Source organism: Haplochromis burtoni, unplaced genomic scaffold, assembly GCF_018398535.1.
Source record: "Haplochromis burtoni strain Fernald_Lab_line unplaced genomic scaffold, NCSU_Asbu1 Contig_78, whole genome shotgun sequence".
NCBI classification, from domain to species: Eukaryota; Metazoa; Chordata; class Actinopteri; order Cichliformes; family Cichlidae; genus Haplochromis; species Haplochromis burtoni.
This window is the reverse complement of record NW_024582439.1, coordinates 1,880,479-1,902,489: the sequence shown is the minus strand read 5'-3', so window position 1 is coordinate 1,902,489 and position 22,011 is coordinate 1,880,479. Positions and strand designations below refer to the sequence as shown.

Genomic DNA, 22,011 nt, shown 5'->3' with positions numbered 1-22,011 from the left:
ATATTATAAAATGTGGTTTCTTCAAGAATGGTTTCCATTGTACTGTTAAATCTGTCTGGCACACAAGAAAAAACAAATCAGGAGGGGAACTATAGTTTCCACCTGTGCTCCCATTCCTTGTTCCAGTCATCGTTTGCCATTAATTATCAGGCAGCAGGAAAAAAAAAACCCGAAAGAAAATCTAAGTGCTGTGGAGGAAACTCCTGGAGTCTGGAAAATATTCCATTTTGGCCACTGAAGCTTTTATATTAACCATTGGCCCATGCTGGAGCTATTCATACTCTTTTCACATTCTTTTGCTTTCAGGAAACGTCTAAAATAACAGCTCCACCCCACAGCTTCATTTGCATTTAGTGCCTCCACTTCTGTATCTCCTACTCCTCTATCATTAATCTAAACTCTTTTCTTTCAGGTTAAACTTAAGGAAATGAGGGAATTCTCCTTATTTGCCGCTTTTTTTCCCTTCTTTTTTTCCATAACTCCATAAAGTACAGTGTTTAAGGATAGATGCTACTGAGACTGTCGGGCTGTAGTATCTCTAGGGCATGTACTGTCTTCTATAATTAGTTTGCACTGGGATGTAGTGATGCTCTACGTGCTGCTGTTTAGACCTCATCCAAAGCACAAGGGGCGGGCCCCGAGACAACTTTCCCAACTGGTGATTTGATGAAGGAAGGATTTTCCAGTGTCAGTATCTCAGAGCCGGTTCAGGTTCAGTGTTGCGGCGTTAGTCCAGCCTCCTCACGGTGCACAACTCTCAGGGAACGGAGTGGCTTGCGCTTTTTTCATGAAAGCCCTTTGCCACCAGTGCGAGAGCTGGGCTAAAGGGGAATCGGATCTGAAGGGCCCAGTCTGGCTGTAAGAAGCATCCTTGTACTTTCCCACATGGCGCTGTAGTATAAGCACATTTTTGTGGACTGTCGACGGGATCAAATTGTAAAGAAAGTCGCCCGTTTTCCGTATAGCTGGGGGCGCTCACCATGGAGATGCAAAGATGGACCACCAGGTGGAAAACGAAAAGGTGGCTATGGGATTCAACGCTAATCGTTACGGTCACAGTTATTTTAATTCTCCAGGCTGCCAATGTTAGAGCAGGTAAGATGCTGTTCCTATACACCTCAGTCACTGTGCCGGGTCTAGGGCATCCCTGACAGTTTGAAAGCGCCTCATGCTGGCAGGCAGCCCAGATGCCAGTAGGCTTAGTCGGTAGCTATAAACGGTCTCAGCTTTCATTTCAATTAATGCCCGGTGTCCCGGGCGCCATCACTTAAACTCACCTTAACTCAGTTTATATACATTTTTAGTTGCCAAGTAAACATTTTCCATCTCGTTGTCTGTTTTGTTATTTGTTTGTTTTTTGTCAAAGATATTATTTAAAAAACGTAAATACATTTATCAGAAGTATCATAAGAATTCCAAAGATTCTTCTTTTCATAAATGCTGACACCAAAATGAAGCTGTATCATGTGACTTTCCAACATATTCAAGATTTCAGAATCTTTAAGGTGGTCTTCCCGGTCACATGTGTCTGAACTTTGTATAATTATCTAAAGCTACATATAGAGAGTTATATAGTTTTAGTGAAACGACTTTAAAGTCATCAACAAAGCTATATATCATTCAAGAGCGCAAGTGCTATAGAGTGGATTCTTGGCACAAATAGGCGAAGATGTCCCTTTCCTCTGAGTATGTGAGTGAGTGATGGATGCCATCCAGGTGTGGTCAGAGAGGGCTCTTAAATCCTTCTTCAGACAAAATAAACTGCAGGTTTTACGCAGAAATTTTACGCTCGACTTTAGGTAGTAATGACCAGGAGCCCACGGATAATGCTTTAAGTTTTTACAGCATAAATATGTAGCAAGAGTCCAATGCTTTAATCATATCCACAAAATGGTTTAAATGTGGTGGAAAACTTTGGTTCTTTTGATTGAAAAGTTGTAGCCTACCATGTTTATTTCACAGTCTGACAGCTGTCAACGGAGTTTACAGTAGCACAGTATAATTTTAAACATATAGGTTTTGTGATGGGTTTTGTAAGTTTATATAATAACTGGGCACGAGACTGTGGAAATCTGGGAGGGAGACTCATATTCTGGCCTGAAGGATCACCATCTTTCCACATTATCTGGGCTCCTAGTCCAAGGAGGGGGAAAAAGAAGAGGGAGGGGAGGGAGGTGGAAAAAAGAAAGGAGTATTTTTCTTTGTTTTGAAAATACATATGTGGGTCATAAAAACGATGAAATTGAAGATCAAATGAAATCACATAGGTATTCATAGTGAACTGTGGCCTTTGCCAAGATAAATTTGTGTGTGTTTCAGAACTATGCATCTGTTTGGGTAGACTTAATTTAAACACTTGTATTATTTTGATACCAGATATGTGATTATTGATCCTTTCAGATGGCGACAGAAAATAAAAATGTGTCTTAAGTGGCTATATAAAAATGCTAATCAGAAGATGATATATTGTAACACGTAATTTTGGCTAATTTATGCTAACTGGACAAGCCCACCACTGTCTAAATCCATCATCATTCATCATTGTTTTTTGTGTACTGTGATACACAACAAAGTGATTCAGCAGAGGGGAAAATTGCAGAGAAGCAAAATGAAAAGATTATGAAAGCAAATATCTAAGTGGCACAGCTTTCGCACTGCCCATCTTCCTTCATTCTGACAGATATTTAAACTCACCATAATTGCATGATGTGCTAGCAAACATTTACAGGGTTTCCAGTGTACACTAATTGCTGCCTATGCTGCCAACTCTCAGTAGATGGCAGTGACACGAAAAAGACCGACAAGTCATCCCAAGATGCCGCTGCATGACCACAGAGCCACAAAAGACATTAAGTCAGAATGTCACAGATTAAGTTAATCACAAGTCTAAACTTAAACATCAAAATGTATTGCTCTGAGAAGTGTTGGGATGAGTAGAGTTGGACATTTTGCCAAAAAAAATGTATTTCATAGTGTTAGAGTCTGCTGGTTAAAATGCTTTAATGAATGTAACAGAGGTTTTTCATGTTACTGCACGCTTTATTGCCTGAGGAAGAATCACCAAAGTTTGTCATGTTAGTAGATCGTTAACATGGCAGATAGTATATCACAGGTCCCAGACAGCAAATAAGAAGATCTGTCATTAAAAATCATAGAGACCGACAAATTACCCCTCAGACTAGACTGTGGAGAGTCTGAAACTGCGTTGGTACCTTTAGCACGAGAGAACTGTCTTCTCTCTCTTGTGGTTTTACATCCTTATCATTAGAATATGGTTTATTTCTTTTTAGGGTGGAAAGATGGGAATCTTTTTTCAGTATACGCTATGTTGGCTCGACCTCCTTGGCAGGATGAAGCTGTGCCCACTCATTTGGGATCTTTAATGGTTTTGGGATATTGCCTGTTTTTCAGGGCTTCTGTGAAAGAATGGTTGTGGAAGGAAAGGAGCTGAAAAGTTTGGGGGAGGACAGGGGGGTGATGGGATGCTGGTGGGTGGGTCTGTGGGGGGTTCCTGGCCAATTCAGCACATCTGGAATATATGAGGCCTTGAGGTATGCAGTAATGCAGAAAGGCATTCTGAAACTCACAAAGAGACCTTTAGTCCAAGCTTGACTTTTTTCAAGAACCAGTAGCTCTGTACTTGGGACAATACTCAGAAGAGCCACAGACTGTATTGCTTTTTATGAGGCATTTTTTGTGAGGTTTAAAACCTGGCAGTCAGTTCCTCTCTTCTTTTTTTTTTTAAGTCTGTCTGTGTTTGAGTCAGAAGTCGCTCCGTCTGTTAAACTGCTTTTTGTGCAGTGTCAGCAAAAAAAAAAAAAAGCCTTAAAAAATAGATTCTTAGTAGAGCAGCTTGCCTAACACATGCTCAACAAATGAAATTCAAGAATTGTGCACTGTGGCACCAGATTATCTGGAGCAATATCAGCATAAATGCCTCGAGGAGCAGATCTGGAAAGCTTCGCGTGATCTAAAATTTCAGACCCGACCCCTGAGCATGAGCGGGTTGATTCTCCACTCAAGTTGTTATTTTTCTGGTCACGGGAGAAGTAGCTACAGGGATGGGGCCTTCTCACTTTAGTCTTGTGTATGTTTTAGTTAAGGGGGGGGGGGGCTACAGGGAGTGGTGCCAGTATAAAAAGCCATAATGGTTTCAGCATGTCAACTTATAGCACCACCCATTAGACCTTTTCTTGGTTCCTAAAAGTGAACAGGAGCTGCTACATCAGCACTTCCTGTCTTTTTGTGCCACATGACTAAAAAAATGGAAAATGTACAGCTGAATATTTATATAATAATTCCTTCAGCATTATGTTTTTATGTTTTGAGAAAAGACACAATCTAAAGGTATGGTGAAAGGCCAATTCAAATTAGGCTGTGGTTTGCCTAAAAAAACCCCAAAAAAAACCCCCCAAATGGTTGTTTTTATGAAACTTTACATTAAAGTTATTGAAATATGATGTATGTGCGATTTTGATCTTTACTTCATATGTTTTAACCAAATTTCCCTCCCATGTCATAGAGTTTAGCTGAGTAGTGTAAGTTTAATGAGGAGACTTTCGGCACTGTAAACTTCATGAAAGGCTTTTGTCTGATCCCCTTTAATAATTTTCCCACAAAGTTTTCTTTCCAGTATCAAACACATCAATCTAGGCTTTTTTCCTGGCAAGGGAGAGTTCCCTTTAAGCCTATTATCTCCCTTTCTTTAAAGTCCTTCTGGTCCCTGTGAGATTTTAAGCTGACCATTCAGACATTGTTTATCATTACTGGGCCTTTGAAGACTCATTCACTCACTCGTCCTTGACTCATTCAAAAGACAAATGTGTTGTGTGATATCTGGACACAGTTGTCCTGGTTTTTATTTCTGTGGTTTCTGTAGCTGTTAAAGGTAAGTATATACTTGGTTTGTAATGGCGGTTGAACTGCGCTGAACCCAAGTTTAGAGGAGACCTATTTTGCTTATTTCAACCTATGCGCTTTTATTCATAGAGTCTACCAACTATCATTGCATGATTCACAATTTGCTTAGTTTATTCAGTATCTGAAACAATCTGTTTGAGCTCCCTTATACTTCCTTAGACCAGCTCTTCTTCGTCTGATTGGTTGGCCTTTCCAAGGTGTGTTCAGCAGAAGTTTGGAGCATCTGTGCTAACAGCAAAAAACTGTGCACCTGAAATGACCATATTAGGCAAATCTGCCCAGAGTAGAAAGAAAACCGTATGAAATGGAGCTCCTGGAAGGTTGTGCTTTTGCCTCATAGGGATTACTTGCAAATACCTCATTGTAACACCCACTATAACAATACATACAAGACCGAAAATAAGCAAAAGCACGATAGTCCCCTTTGAAAATTAAATATCCACTTTTAATGTTTCATTAAGATTTGGTTAAAAACATGTTTCTCGCCAATACTGCAGAACATTTGTAGCGCTTAAGTTTTAATTTGTCTCAGTAAACTAACATTTACTATGCAGAGATTATATAACATTTGGTGTGCGTCATTAAAAAAGCTAAATTATGGGAAGTGTTTGATATTTAAATTTTTGTGAAATGCTTGTATATTATTAGCAACTAAAACTTCAAACGTAGCGCTAACAAACAAAAATCAATCATAGTTTTATTATTGACTTCTTATGTAAAGCCAGGCTATGTAACTTTTGAAAGAAAACGACATATTTAGGACTGAAACATTAAAGCTGTTCCACTACTTTCGGGGGTTTTGTTGTTGCTGGTATGGTATTACCAGTAGCTTGTGGTAGCTAATATTTATGTTAGCTAATATTACCTTCAAATAGCTTCTGTGTAACTGGTTGGCACCTGCATTTGAAATTTGAGCTGTCCATTACTAGCACAAGATTGATGAAGTCAGGGTGTGATGGTAAGGGTAATATTAGCTTTTTGTAGATACGTCTTAAGTTTTGTGTGTCAGTCTAAAATACACTATGTAAGCCAGCCTTAAAAACACATATCGTTGTTTTAATACGGTCAGAAAGTAATGTTGCAGTATTGAATGTCTGTAAAATTAATAGACTGCATTGGTGATTGCTGATAGGCCTACACATTTCTTCCATTTACTTTCCCATGCAAGACAGCACTCATAATTATCTTTGAATGCTGACTTATTCTTACTGTATATTTTTCAGCAAATGCAGCCTCGGGCAGATATGCATTAATCAACAAATTACGTTCTTCTGGACGTCAACCCTTCCGTATATACACAAACCTTAAAGATAGACTATTAGGCTACCTAAATCCCCTGTAATTACAGTGTAACTAATGATGTGCCTCAAGATAGGGTTTTAAGAAGAAAAACAGTTTGAGAAGGAGACATGCAAAAAAAAGACTAGGCTGGAGTAAGCGTTTGATAATTGGAGGAGAGAGAGCAAATGGGAAATCGTTTTTATAGCTGTTCTGTGCAGTTTCACCTCTGACTTTCAGATCCATTGATAGAAAAGAGCTTAGTAGTGTTAAGAAGCTTGTAAAGCTACCCCTTGCTGTGTTCTCCTTATTCCAAAGACCCTGTGATCAGCAGCAATGATTTTTATCATCCCATAGATGCTGTGGCTTTTAGCTGTGGGGGTAACCGGGGAGGTAAGGAGGGGGGCAATTATGTCTGCTGGTTCCTAACATTTTTATTGCTCCTCTGCCAAGGCAGCTCATAAAGCAACAACTGGTTGAACTGACAGGTTTGGCCAAGAAAAAGCTTGAAAAAGCAAGGGGTGTAATGGGTGTAAATGCTGATTTATCATCAAAATGCCAAGTTGGATTAGACTTTCTGTTAACTATGCTTATAGTGTACTGTAAAGTTACATGCAACATAGACACTAAAAACATAATAAAATAAAAATTTAATTAATCAATAAATCAGCTCAGCTTTCATTTTGTTCAACTGGTATTTTATTTAACTACTTATATTTACATAGCAGCAGCACTTAGTATAGGTTTAGCAATTGGCGATATGGTCATTCAGACTGAGGACTCACTTATTCACTCAACTTTTAAGAGTTGCAACTTTGTAACAGTATCTCATTTACAGGGCTTCTCATCATGGAAGTAGTTTTATTTACAACTACTAAAATTTACAACTGTACATGAAAATCTGACATAAATTTTGAGTCTTAATAAAGTAATGATTTTATTTTTTGTGGTGGCAAAAATTGTGTTTTAGTGCATTACTAATTGTTGTATAAGAAAAATTGTTGATGATTTTTATCAATTCATTGTTCTCTCTCTCTACAGCTGAACCCGTGGATGTACTGAAGGTGCTGGACTTTCAGAGCTCTCCTGAAGGAATAAGGAAAACAGCAGGCTTCTGCACAGTGCGGAGAGGATCCAAACCCGACGTAGCTTATCGAGTGGGAAAAAGGACTCAGCTCAGTGCTCCGACTAAGCAGCTTTTCCCAGGTAAACTCCTCACTTCTCACTATTTACACTGAAACTGAAACAGTAGTACAATAGTAGGTCTTCCATAAAGCAGATAAACAAACAAACACTCCCAATTTTAAATACTAGAGACCATAGAATGATTATAAAATGAGTCTTGAGGATTACACAAGTTGTTGAGAACTTTATTTATTGATCACATATGTTTGTGGTAGTGTGGAATATGCACTTTAATTTGACTGTTTTTACATAATTTGACCAGTTCATTTCAGATATTAGTAATGGAAATTGCCATCATATTGCATAAAAACTTAAGCACTTAAAATAGCCTTCCTGTAAGATAAGCTACAACTAATATTGTACAACAATACTAGAAACTTTGTGAGGCTTTCTAGACAACTGCTAATATATCCATTGTAAAATTATTGCAATTGAAGGCATCAGGTGATGTAAAGTGTAATGTTAATGTTAAGTAAGGTTGAGTAAGTAAGGTTGATTTAAAAGGTTTTGGTGCTTTTAGGTCAAAGACATTGTAATTCTGACTCAATTTGGGGGTGAAATGTTGCCAAATTAGCAGTTTTTAGAATTCATCCAACGTGGAAAATAAATGAATTTATTATGGAACTTCATCCAATGCTGGCATAGAGATTTTAGCTGAGAAAAAAGTGTTAGGGTGGCAGATATCTGTGAAGCTATGGTGCTTGCATGGCTGCTCAAGCCAATTGTTGTTTGGATTAAAGTATGATGATTAAGTTTTATTTTCTTGAACCACTGAATAACAAAGTTTTAAAAAAGAGTTAAAGATGATTGTATTTCACAAAAAATAACAAAGAATGATTTGATAAATGACTCATAAAATCCTTTAGTGTTAAAGTCTGTCATTTAAAATCCAGTGCAGACTTTCCAGAATCATTTTCTAGAGGATGCCAATGAATTTCAGTTTGCTCCAAGAACCCATAGGGGATGGTAATCTACAATGGTGCGTGTAAACACATGGCTAAAGTAAGCGGAGCAGCACCAAATTTTTGTTATTTGATATTTTGGTAAAACTGACAAATCTGTTACAAAAAAAAAACAACAAAAGCATGTCTATTGTTTTGTACACTGATCTTGTCCAACAAAGTGTCTTTCCTCAAGTTTGATTGCTGGCAGATGTGGATGCTCAGTCTGTGGTTAAGGTAGTGAAATTTAGAAGGGTTTTTCATATTGTACTGTATGTGCATTTGGAGTGTGTTGCCCTTCTGTTTTTGAGAGGCCACATTTATTTTATTAGGCTGTTTTTGAGAACTTAATCCATATTTATTTTATTAGGAAGTAGATTTTAAACAAAACTCGGCAAATCCCAATTTCAGTAATCAATTGCAGAGAACAAAACCTTTTATCTACTAACAGAAGCAAATTTGCCAAATGTCAAATTTTTAGTTGATTTTTTAAGTCTGAAATATTAGAAAATCATGGTGTTCCTGTAAAACATAGGGCAACCTATGGGAGAGAGAAGACAAAATGTATTCACATGCAGGAGTGACCTATAAAAGTATGGAGAGTGATAAGGGGAAGCGGAAATGCTCAGTGTATCATAGGAAGTTCCCCAGCAGCCTGAGCTTATAGCAGCAAAACTAATATGTGTGTTCTAGTTTCCCCATCTGCAGGTTTACTAGCCCTCTCTTGGGTCTGAGTGGCATAAATTTTTTCATCAGTTGGTGAACAGGAAGCTCTAAGCAGACATCCATGTGCCTGCCACTTTTTGTAACCATGTGGACTTGTTCAAAGAGACTTTACAATGCACCAACCTACACCCTGTCACAGGGAAGTGAAAGGAGTCAGATAGGAATGAATCTGGGCTAGGGCCACAGTGTCTGTTTCCACAATAGAGTATCTCCAATGAAGGGATCATTCACCTGATTTAGACCTAACTATATCCTTTATCAAAAAGCAAAATTTAAACTGACTTTCAGAAGTAGAAAGGAAGTCTGTTTTTCAAACCCAAACTGGAAGCTTGGTGCAGGAGAATCATATGTTGAAGCATCTGCCTCCCAATCTACCTTTGCAAGCTTGAGGAACCACAAGTAGAGCTGCACACTGAGACCTCTGGTTTTAACAGGGAGGCAGTGAGGAGAAGCTAATCTGGAAAAAAAAATGAGATCTCTTTCTAGTCCCCCAAATTATAATATACCACTGCTGCTTGCATGGCTGCTCAAACAAATCATGCCTCCCTTTGCGGCCTGTTATTCATTTACTACTAGGGCAAAGTTTAGAAATGGTCCCCAGTTGCTTACTTACTCAAAATGGACTTCCAGCAAAGTGAGAGAAATTTATTAAGGATTCATTGCTGTGAAATGAAATGTCCCAGTCAGTGCAGTGTATGTTACTCTTTTTGAATCTGGCTACATTTCAAAGAGCAAAAAGAAAGACTAAAATGCAGTAATTGAAGGAATTAGAAAATAAGCCTGTGTAATTTTTGGCTTAACTGGACAGCATGCTCATGTTCACTAATGGAAACTTGAGTAATATAAGTGAGCCTGAGAGGTGAGGTGTTGGAGGTGTCATGAAGTAAAGTGTCAAAATGTCCTCAGTCAGAATAATTGGACTTTTATTTGGCTAGTATTAGTTATTTTTTCATTGAACCAAACTATTATGTTCACAAAAAATATGACATTTGTTTGAGTTGCTGTATTTATAGCCCTTATAAAGTTAATACGGCTGCATCACCACTACCAAGGCCTTTCAGGACATGCCAAGGTTTCGTTTAACTTCCCCAGTAAAACGGACTCGCGTCCAGTGGTCTAGACTTTGTGGGTTAATCTGAGGAGAGAAAGTTGGAGCAAAAGCAGTTCTCTCTACTAATTACAATACAATTGCCCTAGTTATAACATCAGAAGAAGGTTTGTAAGACAGGGCACAAGGTAAAAGGAAGTCTCCCGTAGCACAAATGCTTCTTAAGGGAGGACAGTTTGAAAGTTTTTAATTATTACTAGCAAAATACACACTCTGTGCCCGTGAGCAAGTAAAAACACTGACATGTTTGTTAATTTATCATGTCCTTCTGTTTATGTTCATTATATCATTATACACAGTGAGATGGCAAAAAGAAGTGTTGATAAACACCAAACAAATGAAATAATAAAGTTCCCATAAGAGATATTTTTTATTAAACTATTAAATCTATCTTGGTTCTGCTATGTGGCTTTCATGTCTGCTGTTTTATCGTTACATTGCTCTTAATCAGAATATTGGTGGAAAACATGTTCATTTCAGCAATTTTAGGACTATATAAACTCTATATTCATCTTTACTAATGTGACAGCCCAATATTTCTCTTACGTGTTCCACCTTTAGGGGGGGTATTCCCAGAGGATTTCTCTATAGTGTTTACCATCAAGCCCAAGGCTGGCCTCCAGTCCTTCCTGCTTTCTGTGTACAACCAGCAAGGCGTGCAGCAGCTTGGAGTAGAGGTGGGCCGTTCCCCTATCTTCCAATATGAGGACCAGCATGGCAAGCCTGTCCCAGACGAGTACCCTTTGTTCCGTTCCGTCAAACTTTCTGATGGCAAGTAAGTGACGGAGCGCTTTAACACACTAGAAGAGAAAATGTAGATGAAAGACTTTTGTGTCCCCTAAATAGTACATTTTCTGTGCCACGTGCAGTTATCCCATTATCTCAGCAATATCTCAAAATCTGGAGTTTGTTTGTTATGGAAATTGTGAGGTTAGCTCACAAGCAGTACATTTAGGGTAATTTTTTCTATTTTAAAAGATTCAGGTTATATTTTGTGCTAAGCAGAACCGCTCTGTTAGTATTTTCTCAGGCACTCAGTGCATACTTAACTCTTCCAGCCTGGTAAACTGACACGCAGCTCTGCACATTTATTATCATCATATGTTGTTCAGTCATTAACACCATATGGAACAACTCAGACAGTAATGGCAAATAAATTGCTGGCAACAATTTAATGACAGCCTTTCTAAATTATTTACAGCTACACTGCTATACACTGATATGCAGTAAAGGACAGGATTCTCATAGCTGTCCAATGAAGCTGAAACAAATCATTGTTAAAAGTTGCCAGCAATCTTTCATATAAATGCCAACAGAAATGCCTTGCAGCGATTTCATGAGTTGTTCTTTGTTGGTGATAAATAGTGAAAATATACAGCTCAATCAATGTGGATCCATTCGTAGGACTAGTAGTCCAACTAGTTTGAAAATACTCACATGCTCTTCTGGCAAAAACTGAAGAATACTTTCATAGTTAACAAAAAAACAACTTTTGCATGTACTTCTTGGAAATTTATGCATAGCTCTCCAGATGCCACAGGGCAAATAGCACTGTGCCAGTGCAAGCTGGTACATTGATGCCAGGCTAGCTGTTTTATCCTTCTACACATTAGACTAAGTTAAGCTAAGCTACATACGCTCATCGGCCACTTTGTTCAGTGGACCAGCTCAACTGCTTTTGAACTTCAGCTAATCCTGATAAGCTGTTGAAGTTTACAATAAGCATAAGAATGGAGAAAAAAGGCAATTTAAGTGACTTTGAGTGTGGTTGTAGGTACCAGGTGGGCTGGTTTGAATATTTTAGCAACTGTTGATCTAGTGGTATTTCCCTATATACAATAATCTATAGGGTTTACAGAGAATGGCCTTTGATCTGATTGGAAGCAGCAGCATCATTTACAAGTGTTGTTGCTGACCATGAGTATCCCTTTATGATCAATGTGTATGCATCTTCTGATGGCTGCTTCTAGCAGGATAGTGTGTCACATCACAAAGTTCAAATAATCTCAAATGAGTTTCTTGAACAAGTGAATAAGTTCACTGTACTGACCTAAAGATCTTAGTCCGATAGAGCATGTTTGGGATGTAGTGAAATGTGAGATACATATGATGGATGCTGTCCTAGCAATATGGACCAAAATCTCTGTTTTCAGCACCTTGTCAAATTTGTGCCTCAAAAGAATTAAGGCAGTTTTGAAGGCAAACGGAGGTCTAAACCAGTACTAGCTTGATCTAGCTAATAAGTCCTGTGACTGTATTTACCAGTATAATCATATAGAGCTTCATATCCAACTCTAGATGTGATAGCAAATACTGGTAAGCGTTTCCACTTCCTAAACTAAATGTTAACTATTCCCTTAGCCGTGGACTGAAGCAGTTTTCCTAAAACTCAGAGGGTCATTGTTGTATTTCTGATGTCCTTCTTTGTTAAACAGATGGCATCGCGTAGCTATCAGTGTGGAGAAGAAGAGCGTTACCATCATTGTGGACTGTAAGAAAAAGGTGACAAGACCACTCGCCAGAAGTGACCATGCCATTATCAGCACAGAGGGCATCACAGTCTTTGGCACCCGAATCCTAGATGAAGAGGTCTTTGAGGTATGACGGCCATATTGAATATCTTCTCACCTGAAGTATTTTCTCTGTGTGGTTGGTGGTGTTTATGTTGTGAAATTATTTTAAAGACCGTTGTCAAATTTGGGACTAATTTGTTTTACAGCAAGCTAGGTGATAAGACAAGAGAAACTTATACCATGTGGTGTGTGAATAGCTGCAAGCCTGTTGCAGTCATATTGTTGCTTTAATGCTTTCCTAGGCTGCATCTGGGCAGAAGACTTGAATACAGTTTTTTTTAGAGTATGATCATTTTTATGGAGTTATTGGTGTACAAAGTTTGCAAAGATTCAGTGCTATACAGGTAAAAACCTGCTTACACATAATTGCAATAGGAATGTCTTACATATGTGTAATGCAGACATTCACCAATAGATTGCATTCATTAAGCCTTGAAACTATTACAGAAAACTGACCTAGATGCCAACAATTTCTCTTTTCTGTTTAAGCTTAATTGCACGCACATTGTGAGTATTATTCTCAATGATTTACATTTAACACTGTGACAATTGTAGTTTGTAATACTTAGAGTCCAAAAGCTTTAAGGCCAGACATTTTATTTGCCTTTCATTCTGTGTGCATATATATAATAGGGAATTTTATTGGCCAGAACAACAATATTGGCTTTGTATACTTGGCAAGAGCCATAGGCAATGTTATTATGAAGGCTACTTGCACAGTGTGCTACTCAATGTGTTTTTTTTTTCTCTCAGCACTAATTTGATTTGGATATTTAACTACAAAGGAAATAAAGGGGTCTGTTCGATGTCGACTGCCTAAACTATATTATGCTTTTTTATGAATTAATTGTGTCACAATTGATCAGTAACTGTGAGAAGCAGAATCAAAATTAAGAGGACAGTGATAAAATGGTTCTGGGAACTGGTAACTTTGTGCTCTGCAGCAGATGTGAAATAAATGATGGCATGAAACGCATTAGGCTTGCTTGGAGGCTAGCTGAATGTAGAATGCTTGCTAAGTTGGGCAGTCAGCAAAAAGTTTGCTTCTAGGTCAGAGATGCCTTTCCACAGTGAAACCACTTGAAATTGTGATGTTGCTTCTCTTCACTTATATGTTTTTTCCCCATGTCGATTTACAGCTTTATTTTTATGCATATGTCATTAACTATAATGAAATAAATTAGTTTTAGGTCATAATGAATGAATGAATTCCAAAGTGATTTCTGGTTAATATAATTAAGGTGAATAAGATTAAAGGGGATAAAGTGAAAACTTACCACAGTCATTCTTTTCTGTTTTTAAGTCTGATTTAATAGTTCTCATTTGGCTTGCGTGAGTGTTCTTTGTTTCAAAATACAATAAGCTAAATGATATTAAATTACAGAGCAATGTAGGATGCGCTCTTTGTAAAACCTGGAAAGAAGAAAATGATTCCTTGTGTTCCAAGACGTTTTTTATGATTTGCAAGGTGTTTTTGATCAGTGCATCACACAGTAAGCTCCAGCTAGAATTGTATCTTAAGCTGTAATTATTTCCACTTCAAGTGTAATAACATAAGACGTGTTGATTTTAAAATTGCTACTTGTGGGCGAGCTGCACTGTTTTTGGAAAAAATTCTTACTGGCCACAAAGTTGTTTGTTAGCATATTCTTATAGATAAAAGCGTGTTTGAAAGTATATGAAAGCCATGTGCTATGTTTAGAGTTTGCTCATTAAGTTATGCATTGGGATTCTTTGTAAATTTACAGCTGTTATAGGCATATCACAGAATACCTTGTAGGCTGCGGAAACTTTTAGAAGACTTTCCGGACTATCTCGATAAATGTATTGTGAAAATTTGAAACAGCTTTGCAATCAGCAGACCAGTTCTTTCATAGTCTTTTATATATAAAATGTACTCATGTTAAAAATTTGTGGAGGTACACCAAAAATGATGTTTTCACTCTAAAATGTTGAATTCATTTCAGTTGGATTTCTATCTGACTTGATTACATAGCTGGTGGAGAAGACATTGTGTTTTTTAAAAAATGCTTTCAGTCTAAGAGGTGCCTGATAACATTCATGCCTGTATACTGAATACAGAGCTATGAGTTATTCACCTTAGTGTAGCGTGACGGCTGGGAGTAAGAGTTACGCCTGACTTGCTTTGAAGTTTTAAAGGATGCCTACCAAATCCTCTAAAGCTTCAGATATAGATAAATTCATTAATTAACTTTCTTGAAGTTGCTCCACGCGTTTTAAATAGATCATTTGTTCATAAAGAAACAGAATGTAATTTGTTTCCATTTATTTAAAGTTCTATTAAGTTATGGTGTCCACGTTTTGGTCTCACACTCACAAAAAGTGGACACCATAGACTTAGTTTACCTGCAGCAAACCTTCAGATAGGTTAACAGATTTGATAATGTGCAATTCTAAGAAACAATCTTCTTAGACTGAACAGTCTTCTTCAATCTAAAATACTAATTGTGGCTGTTGAGCAAAAAAAGCTTGTGTTTATGTGTAATTACACTATGATGCTTTCTCATTCCAGTTGCTGTGAGTAGGTTACCTTACTGCAGTAGATTGCATAAGCAGGTGTCAAAGCTGGAAGCGCACCGAAGAGTGAACGCTAGGGGAAAATATGATCAGTGTGTGCTTAGTCTTGGCTAGGATTGCACAGCTGTTTAAGAGATATGCTCACTGACCGGGTCTCCAAATGCCTTTTTCCCCCTCTTTCTTCTTTGAAATAAAAGCCACAAGATATTCAAAGTAAAATCATCTCCTCTTCTTGTTTTTACGCAAATCGACTTTTCAGACTTTAAAGGATTCTTTGTTTGTGCCAGATGTCTGTCTCTGTGTTTACGTTTGTGTTGTTTTGTGCGAAAAAGTGTGAGCGTCCATGTGTGTATGTCGGAGAGAGAGAGGCGGAGATGGTTTGTGTATGTGTCTGTCATTGCTGCACAGGGACAGTGTTTCATTCCAAAACACTGTCCCTCAAGCAGGACAGTCCTTGGCAGGGGAATATAACAAGAGTCTGATGTGCTCTTAGCCTTAAAGTGAATCATTGTTTATGATTGGCTTGAGAGAAGTTGAGCGCTGTGAGTGTTTCTCATCTGCCTCAGTTTTTTTCACCCTCTAATATCTGTCACAAAATGTTTTGGTAAAGATTGTGTAATAGGAATGTTCGTATTTAATGTCAGGGTTGATGAGAATGTCATCAGTCACTGCTTATGTTTTTTGTTCACTGTGATTTGTAAATGAGAACATTTTTGTTCTGTAGCATTTTCCCTATAAATTAGCCCTAGTTACATATATAATTGCATATAGTTCAGTCCCACCATTTGTTACCTTTGTATTTTGAGCAAAGTAATAAAAAAGAACTGCCTGATAGAAAAGAGCAGATCAAGGAAAAAGTGACAGAGAAAGAAGTGAGGAAAGTGTGGGCAGACAGGCAAACAGATGGTTCAAATAGTTCAACAGTTTTGTGAGCTACTGGCAGGCAAAATGTTTTAATATTTGAAGGGTGCAAGACATTTGTATGCCCCCAGTGCTTGAGAAGAAACGTTATCCCTGCGCTGACCACAGTGGCTGCATTTGATGAAATACTGGAAGAAATCTGGAGAGTATTATACACTTTTCCTCCTTTGTGCTACTTGGTTAATTGTTGTACTTGTACAGTTTTGAAATTCCATTTGTGTATTGGCTCTTTCAAGATGTATTCCCTCCCCAGAGTTTGGAAAAATAGGCGTTGCATATGATCAGTATGTCAAGCTTGTTCAGAGGTATGTGTGAGAAGTTAAAAGCGAAGTAAAGAAAATACTTGAGTGAATTACTGTGAGAAAAAATAAAATAATTATATGCAGTGTCTATTTAAAACGCTTTTTTTAATTTAAAAAGCTAAAACATCTGCAATAACACCTATGCACGATAGACATGGTGCCCTCAGAGGTTCAGCTGCTGTTTTATTGAAGTTTTATTTATTTTATTCTACAAAGTAATTCCAGTGAAAAGTTTTATTGGCTCAGTGAAATATTTGGAGCACCCCAAATTTTATGTTAAGTAAGGCTAGCTGTTAGCTTACATAGTGTTTTCATAACTATGTGTTCTCTGTGTATTAATTTTCCCTCCACAAGTTAAAACTACCTGGTATACCTGTCCACAGGCAGTAACATTTAGTGCCATATTTACCTACTTAGTTGCTGTCATAGAGGAAACTATGGATCATGTCTTAGCACGCTTACAAGGTCAAGTCTTTTTGTGTAAGTGATTGAGCATATGGTGGCAAATTCCGTTTTCTTGGTCAGTCATTCTCAATCCCAAAGACAAAGAAAAATAGCCTGTCGTTATATTGACTAATCAGAACAGATACCAGACTACATCACACTACATTCACATCTTTATAGGACAGGTCTTTTTCTCTGGCAATAACTCATAAATTAAGTTAAATTAAGTCTATGTTTTAGGATTGCAGTTCATTCTAGTTTTCATATTTTTAAATACTTTAAATACAAACAGATTTCTCTTAGAAACTGTGGACATCCACCTTGAATTTAATATCCTGCACAGCCTGACTCAATGTCATTTTATTTAACCAATTGCGGATATACACAGTCTGCAGGAACAAAAATCAAGGCAGTATTACGGTTAAGAGTAAAAGTCTTCACAGTCTTAAAAATATATGTGAAATGAGAATGAATAACGTCTAAAAGGATGCACAATGAAATTAAATAAATAATGAATGTTGAGACTTATGGATGAAGAAATGTGTGCTAATTATCAAATATCATCACAATCAACACCATACCTGTGTTAAAAACAACGTGCTTTATGAAAAAAGAGAAGATATTATACAAAAGAGTAACAGTTTAAAACTTCAAAGCAGGGTAAAGCATTAACATAAACAATTAAAAACAAAAAAGATTTCTGAGGCAACATAAAAGGGGCACACTGATTAAAAACATTTTAAATAATGCAGCTAATATTACAACTAATTGATACAAACCCATACAATAAATCTGAGGTTTAAAAGGGACTGGAAAGAGGCCAATCTTTAGCAGGAGATAATTCAAGATGTATCTGTAGCACCAAACTTTATGGGGAAATATAGGTGGGTGTCATCTGCATAGCAAAGAAAGTCAGTTTTAAGGGCTAACATTTCTAGGAAAAGTAAATATTTCATAACAAAAAAAAGTAAGGATGGGTTTTATAGATAAGAAACAAACCGTCCGCCTGCATGTAATTTTCCATGTGCAGTTCTTTTTCCTTGTTAGCAAGGGCGACTACTTGAAGCAGATGTTAGAATTCCCTGGTCATAGACCCAAGGACATCTAAGAGTGTCTGTCTTCTGTTTTATCCCTCTTTGCTTAAAATCAAATGTGAAATGTGCACATTTAAGAAACAAAACAGCCCACATTTATTTTCCTTACTCTTGTGTAAATATTTAGTGAATTAAATGGTTTTCCTGTGCATTAAAGATAAATTTGCAGAGCTTTTCTTTGATTAGTGGCTCATCCTTTTTATGTCCTGCTCTTTGGTTAAAGTTTGCTGTGAAAGCAGGAGATGACAGTTAACATGTGTCGAGGCTGTTGTTTTACACACATGCACATTGTCCGCGGATCCATTCATTGATTTATTCTAGTGTGGCTTAGACAGATGACTCATCCCATTATGTCCATGCCAACTCTGAGGAGATCCACACCATTGCTGTGGATCATTCCTATAACTCTGAGGAAGAACTAAAAAATGCCAGAGAGCTGTGCAATGCAATACAGACACTAACATCAACAAATGCACCAAGATGAAGACAAGGAATAAATCCAGGGTGGGGTAGAGCAGGAGGGCAAGGAATGAGAAGCTGATTGTGGAATTTGGGGGTGACTGAATCACTGTCAGGCTTCATAAATGGGCCAAGTGTGTGTGGTCTTTTGAAAATCCCTGGGTGACATTTTTGGACTCGTGCATATTTTCTCGTTATAGTAAATATATTGTTGCCTGGTCCCGTGCCATTTATTTTCCTTGTGATTAAACATACAAACTATGCTTAAGTGAAGGAACTGGAAAAGCATGAAATTGAAAAGTTACTGTCTACTCATAGAAGAAAGAGAAAATAAGAAAGAAGTTCTGCTAAAATCAGTATGTCTGTGTTATTAACTGATTTTCTACCATTGAGTTTGGATACATTTGTAGTAAATTATAAAAAGAACAAGCGAGCAACTAGAGTATTAGTTTGAAGGGGGACTTGTCATTGTAGCTTTTGTTGTTCCTTTCAGTCAGTGTTACAGCAGGTGCAGGTAAACTCTTTCTTTCCTATTGCTTTACCAACATTTACCACCAGCACCTTCTTTCTCTAGACAGGTTATAGTCTTTACATGGAAAATCTATGTATGCATATGGAAAGATGGATATTCAAATGAGTCATAGGCAAACATAATTATGATAATTGTAGAATAAATGGCACATATGCCATTAACATCCTTTCATTAAGCCATATGTCAAATTTATTTACGTATGTTAGTTGTTGTTTTGGTTGTTTAATAGGCTGTTGAAATATACTGGTCACATATGATGGGAGCACAGGGCGGTTAGTCTCTAATGTGTTCCAGAGATCTAAGCTTATACAGATGTTGCCTCTTGTAATTTAATGCAATGTGCATGTATGTGCTTCCTCTTTAGGGGCCACCCTGTTTGTGGCCTCTCTTCACCTTCATGCAGCACTCAGGTTATGTTCCTTGTTTGTTTGTCCACTGAATTTCTTAGTCCATGTGGATTCTGAAAAAGTCAGCTGAGGTGCCCATATGGTAGATGGGTATAGATAGAATGCTTCATATCAGTAGTAAAGCAGTTCCTGGTTTAGAAATTCCTTCGGAGACGATCATGGAAAAAGAGCCTTTGGCTGATGAAACAGTTGGGAGCGGGGATCTAATTTCCTTTTCCAAAAGCTCATGAAAAACAGACAGCCTTAGATAAGTACAGGCCTTGGTTATTTATCTGCTGTGTAAGGGGACTTGCCGTCCCTCACGGCTGAGTTGGGGGGGAACTGTACAATAGCTCTTTTTAAAAGCTTACAGACTCCCCTAAAGCCTTAATTAATAGTCAAGAGACTACTGCCTCTGGTACTGCACAACATCTGCCTTGTTGTTTTATTGTCACATTTTATTATCACTGTGCTGGTGTAAAGCTGAAGAAATAGGTGTATGCTACATGGGCGTTAACATTTGGTTTCTATTTGTAATTGTGGGGAAAAAAAGACAAGAGAAAGAAACGTTAGTGGTGTCTGCAAAGAAGACTCTCTGAAAGATTTGACATTAAATTTGTTTTTCTTTCCTTTTTTTCTATAAGCTTTATGTGATTGACAAAAACAAATGACTGAAAGAAAAGGGATTATTGATTGAAAAGGTCCAAGATGTAATCCTGCAATGGGAAATGTGAAAAGCAAAATCTTAAATGCAAACCCCATGGAACATTAATTTATTTAAATTCTCTTCTGTGCTGTTTAGAGACCTGGACAATACAGTTAAACTTAGTGGGCTGGATTCTAGATTAAATGAAGATAGATTAGGCTACTGTGCTAAGGCTTTTTGTTTCCAGCTGCAGATGGGAAGTGGTCTGTTCAGCTCTTTTTCATGCCCCTGACTAGCTACTCAGCAGTGTCTGAGGCTTCCTGGTATTGGAGCTATTTGCCAAACCAAACTAGAAAAAAGCTGCTTTCGCAGAAACTACACTGAACTAAATAGCACTACTGGCCAACTCATATAGTATTGTGAATTATTCAACAGAACGTTTATGTTGAGGGACACGCAGAATAAAACAAAAGTCTGGTAATTGAATTTGCAGCAGGGAAACGTGCATCCTAATTCGTGACTCTGTCGTCTTAAAACTTTGTTGACTTGTCTTTCGCTGAAAGTCTTCTTCTCCTTTATTTCCAGGGTGACATCCAGCAGCTGCTGATAGTGGCAGACTCCAGGGCAGCCTATGACTACTGTGAACACTACAGCCCCGACTGTGAAACCCCCAACCATCAAGACACCCCACAGGCTCAGGAACCTGAGTATGAGGTCAGTTTAGAAACAGAGATCAGGTGGGAGCACTATCTCCTGCTTAACTGAAGCAAAAAAGAAAAAGAAAGCTGGGAGAGAGGAGGGCAAAGTAGGGAGGATTTTATAGAGAAGAGGCAGGCAGAGAGAAATATTTGTGGTAAGCGAAAGAATTAAGGAAACAGGAAGGGAGCAAATATGTTAGTAGTAGCAGGAATTTAGAAACAGGGTTTTATTCTTTGATGTTTTTAATAAGAGAGTCAAAGATGAGTTAAAAGGACAAAAAAGGAGACTGGGATAAATGACATTTAAATTTGTAAAATGGGAAGAACTGAAAGGCTGGGTGTAAGGTGTAATTACATACCAGGTGTCTGTGCAGTTTTGTATACTTGCCCTGGTTTAATGTAGCTCAGTTTCAGTCTCTGAGAAATAAACCAAAAAAATAATAATAATAATAATTTCAGCAATTTGTGTGGAAACTTTTTACAAACAGTCCTCCATGAATAAGAACGTACGTGCACGGGTTTCTGTGTCAACTCTAAATCTGTCATTTTCTCCACTTTGTGTTTTACTAGTGGAAACATGCTGACATATCAAAATACATGGTTTAGTTTGAAATGCAAGTTTTATTACCACTGGCTCCCAAATACCACTTGTTTCTTTAGCCATATTTCTTAATTGAAATACAGTGCTTTGTGTCAGGACTTCTTTTTTTTCCATATTCATTTTTTTGTTATTTTGCTAGTTCAAGCTGTTCTGCCGGCTGACATTTTCCTTCAGTATTTCACTAAATAACTGATGAGCTCACACTGGAAACCTTTCTTTTTTCTCTGCCACAAAGTCTGAGCCCACTTTGGAGTGGCCCCGTGATTTATATCACTAACGAGTTCTGCAGGCTCTGCCCAAACTCCCAGGGAAATTTAAGCTATCCCTTCCCCAGCTAGACTTCCAGTACCTGGAAAAGTCGACTTTAGATTCTTGGTTTTTAAGAAAAAAAAATCAGGAGCTGGTTCTCTATTCAGAAATATTGGCTGTAGAGTGGGTATGGGTCTTGGAAAATGTTGCTTCATCATCAGGTTAGTTCTCAGCAGCAACACAAGGAGCTTGTCAATTCAAATAGACAGCAGGGAATGTTTTGGCTTTAAAAACCTTGTAAATCTGGTTTATTCATTGTTGGTTTCTGTACACTTATAACAAGAATGTTCTTCCTTCATTCCAGATCAGTATTTAAAAAAAAGTTATGTACTCATGCACAACTGAAAAAC

The 22,011-nt window shown here is 37.7% G+C and overlaps 1 protein-coding gene across 2 annotated transcripts in view; it reads left to right on the top strand.

Moving 5' to 3' along the window:
• Nucleotides 1-431: 431 nt before the first annotated feature.
• LOC102306698 (collagen alpha-1(XI) chain) overlaps nucleotides 432-22,011 on the top strand; it is an 83,084-nt gene continuing 61,504 nt past the window's right edge. The window contains exons 1-5 of one of the 2 annotated variants that reach the window (XM_005924634.3): nucleotides 432-1,095; nucleotides 7,240-7,404; nucleotides 10,720-10,933; nucleotides 12,594-12,756; nucleotides 20,639-20,767. In XM_005924634.3, the coding sequence (XP_005924696.1) occupies nucleotides 981-1,095; nucleotides 7,240-7,404; nucleotides 10,720-10,933; nucleotides 12,594-12,756; nucleotides 20,639-20,767 (786 nt within the window). In that variant the 5' untranslated portion in view covers nucleotides 432-980. The remainder of the gene's footprint in view (nucleotides 1,096-7,239; nucleotides 7,405-10,719; nucleotides 10,934-12,593; nucleotides 12,757-20,638; nucleotides 20,768-22,011) is intronic. The other variant, XM_005924633.3, reaches the window with a different exon arrangement.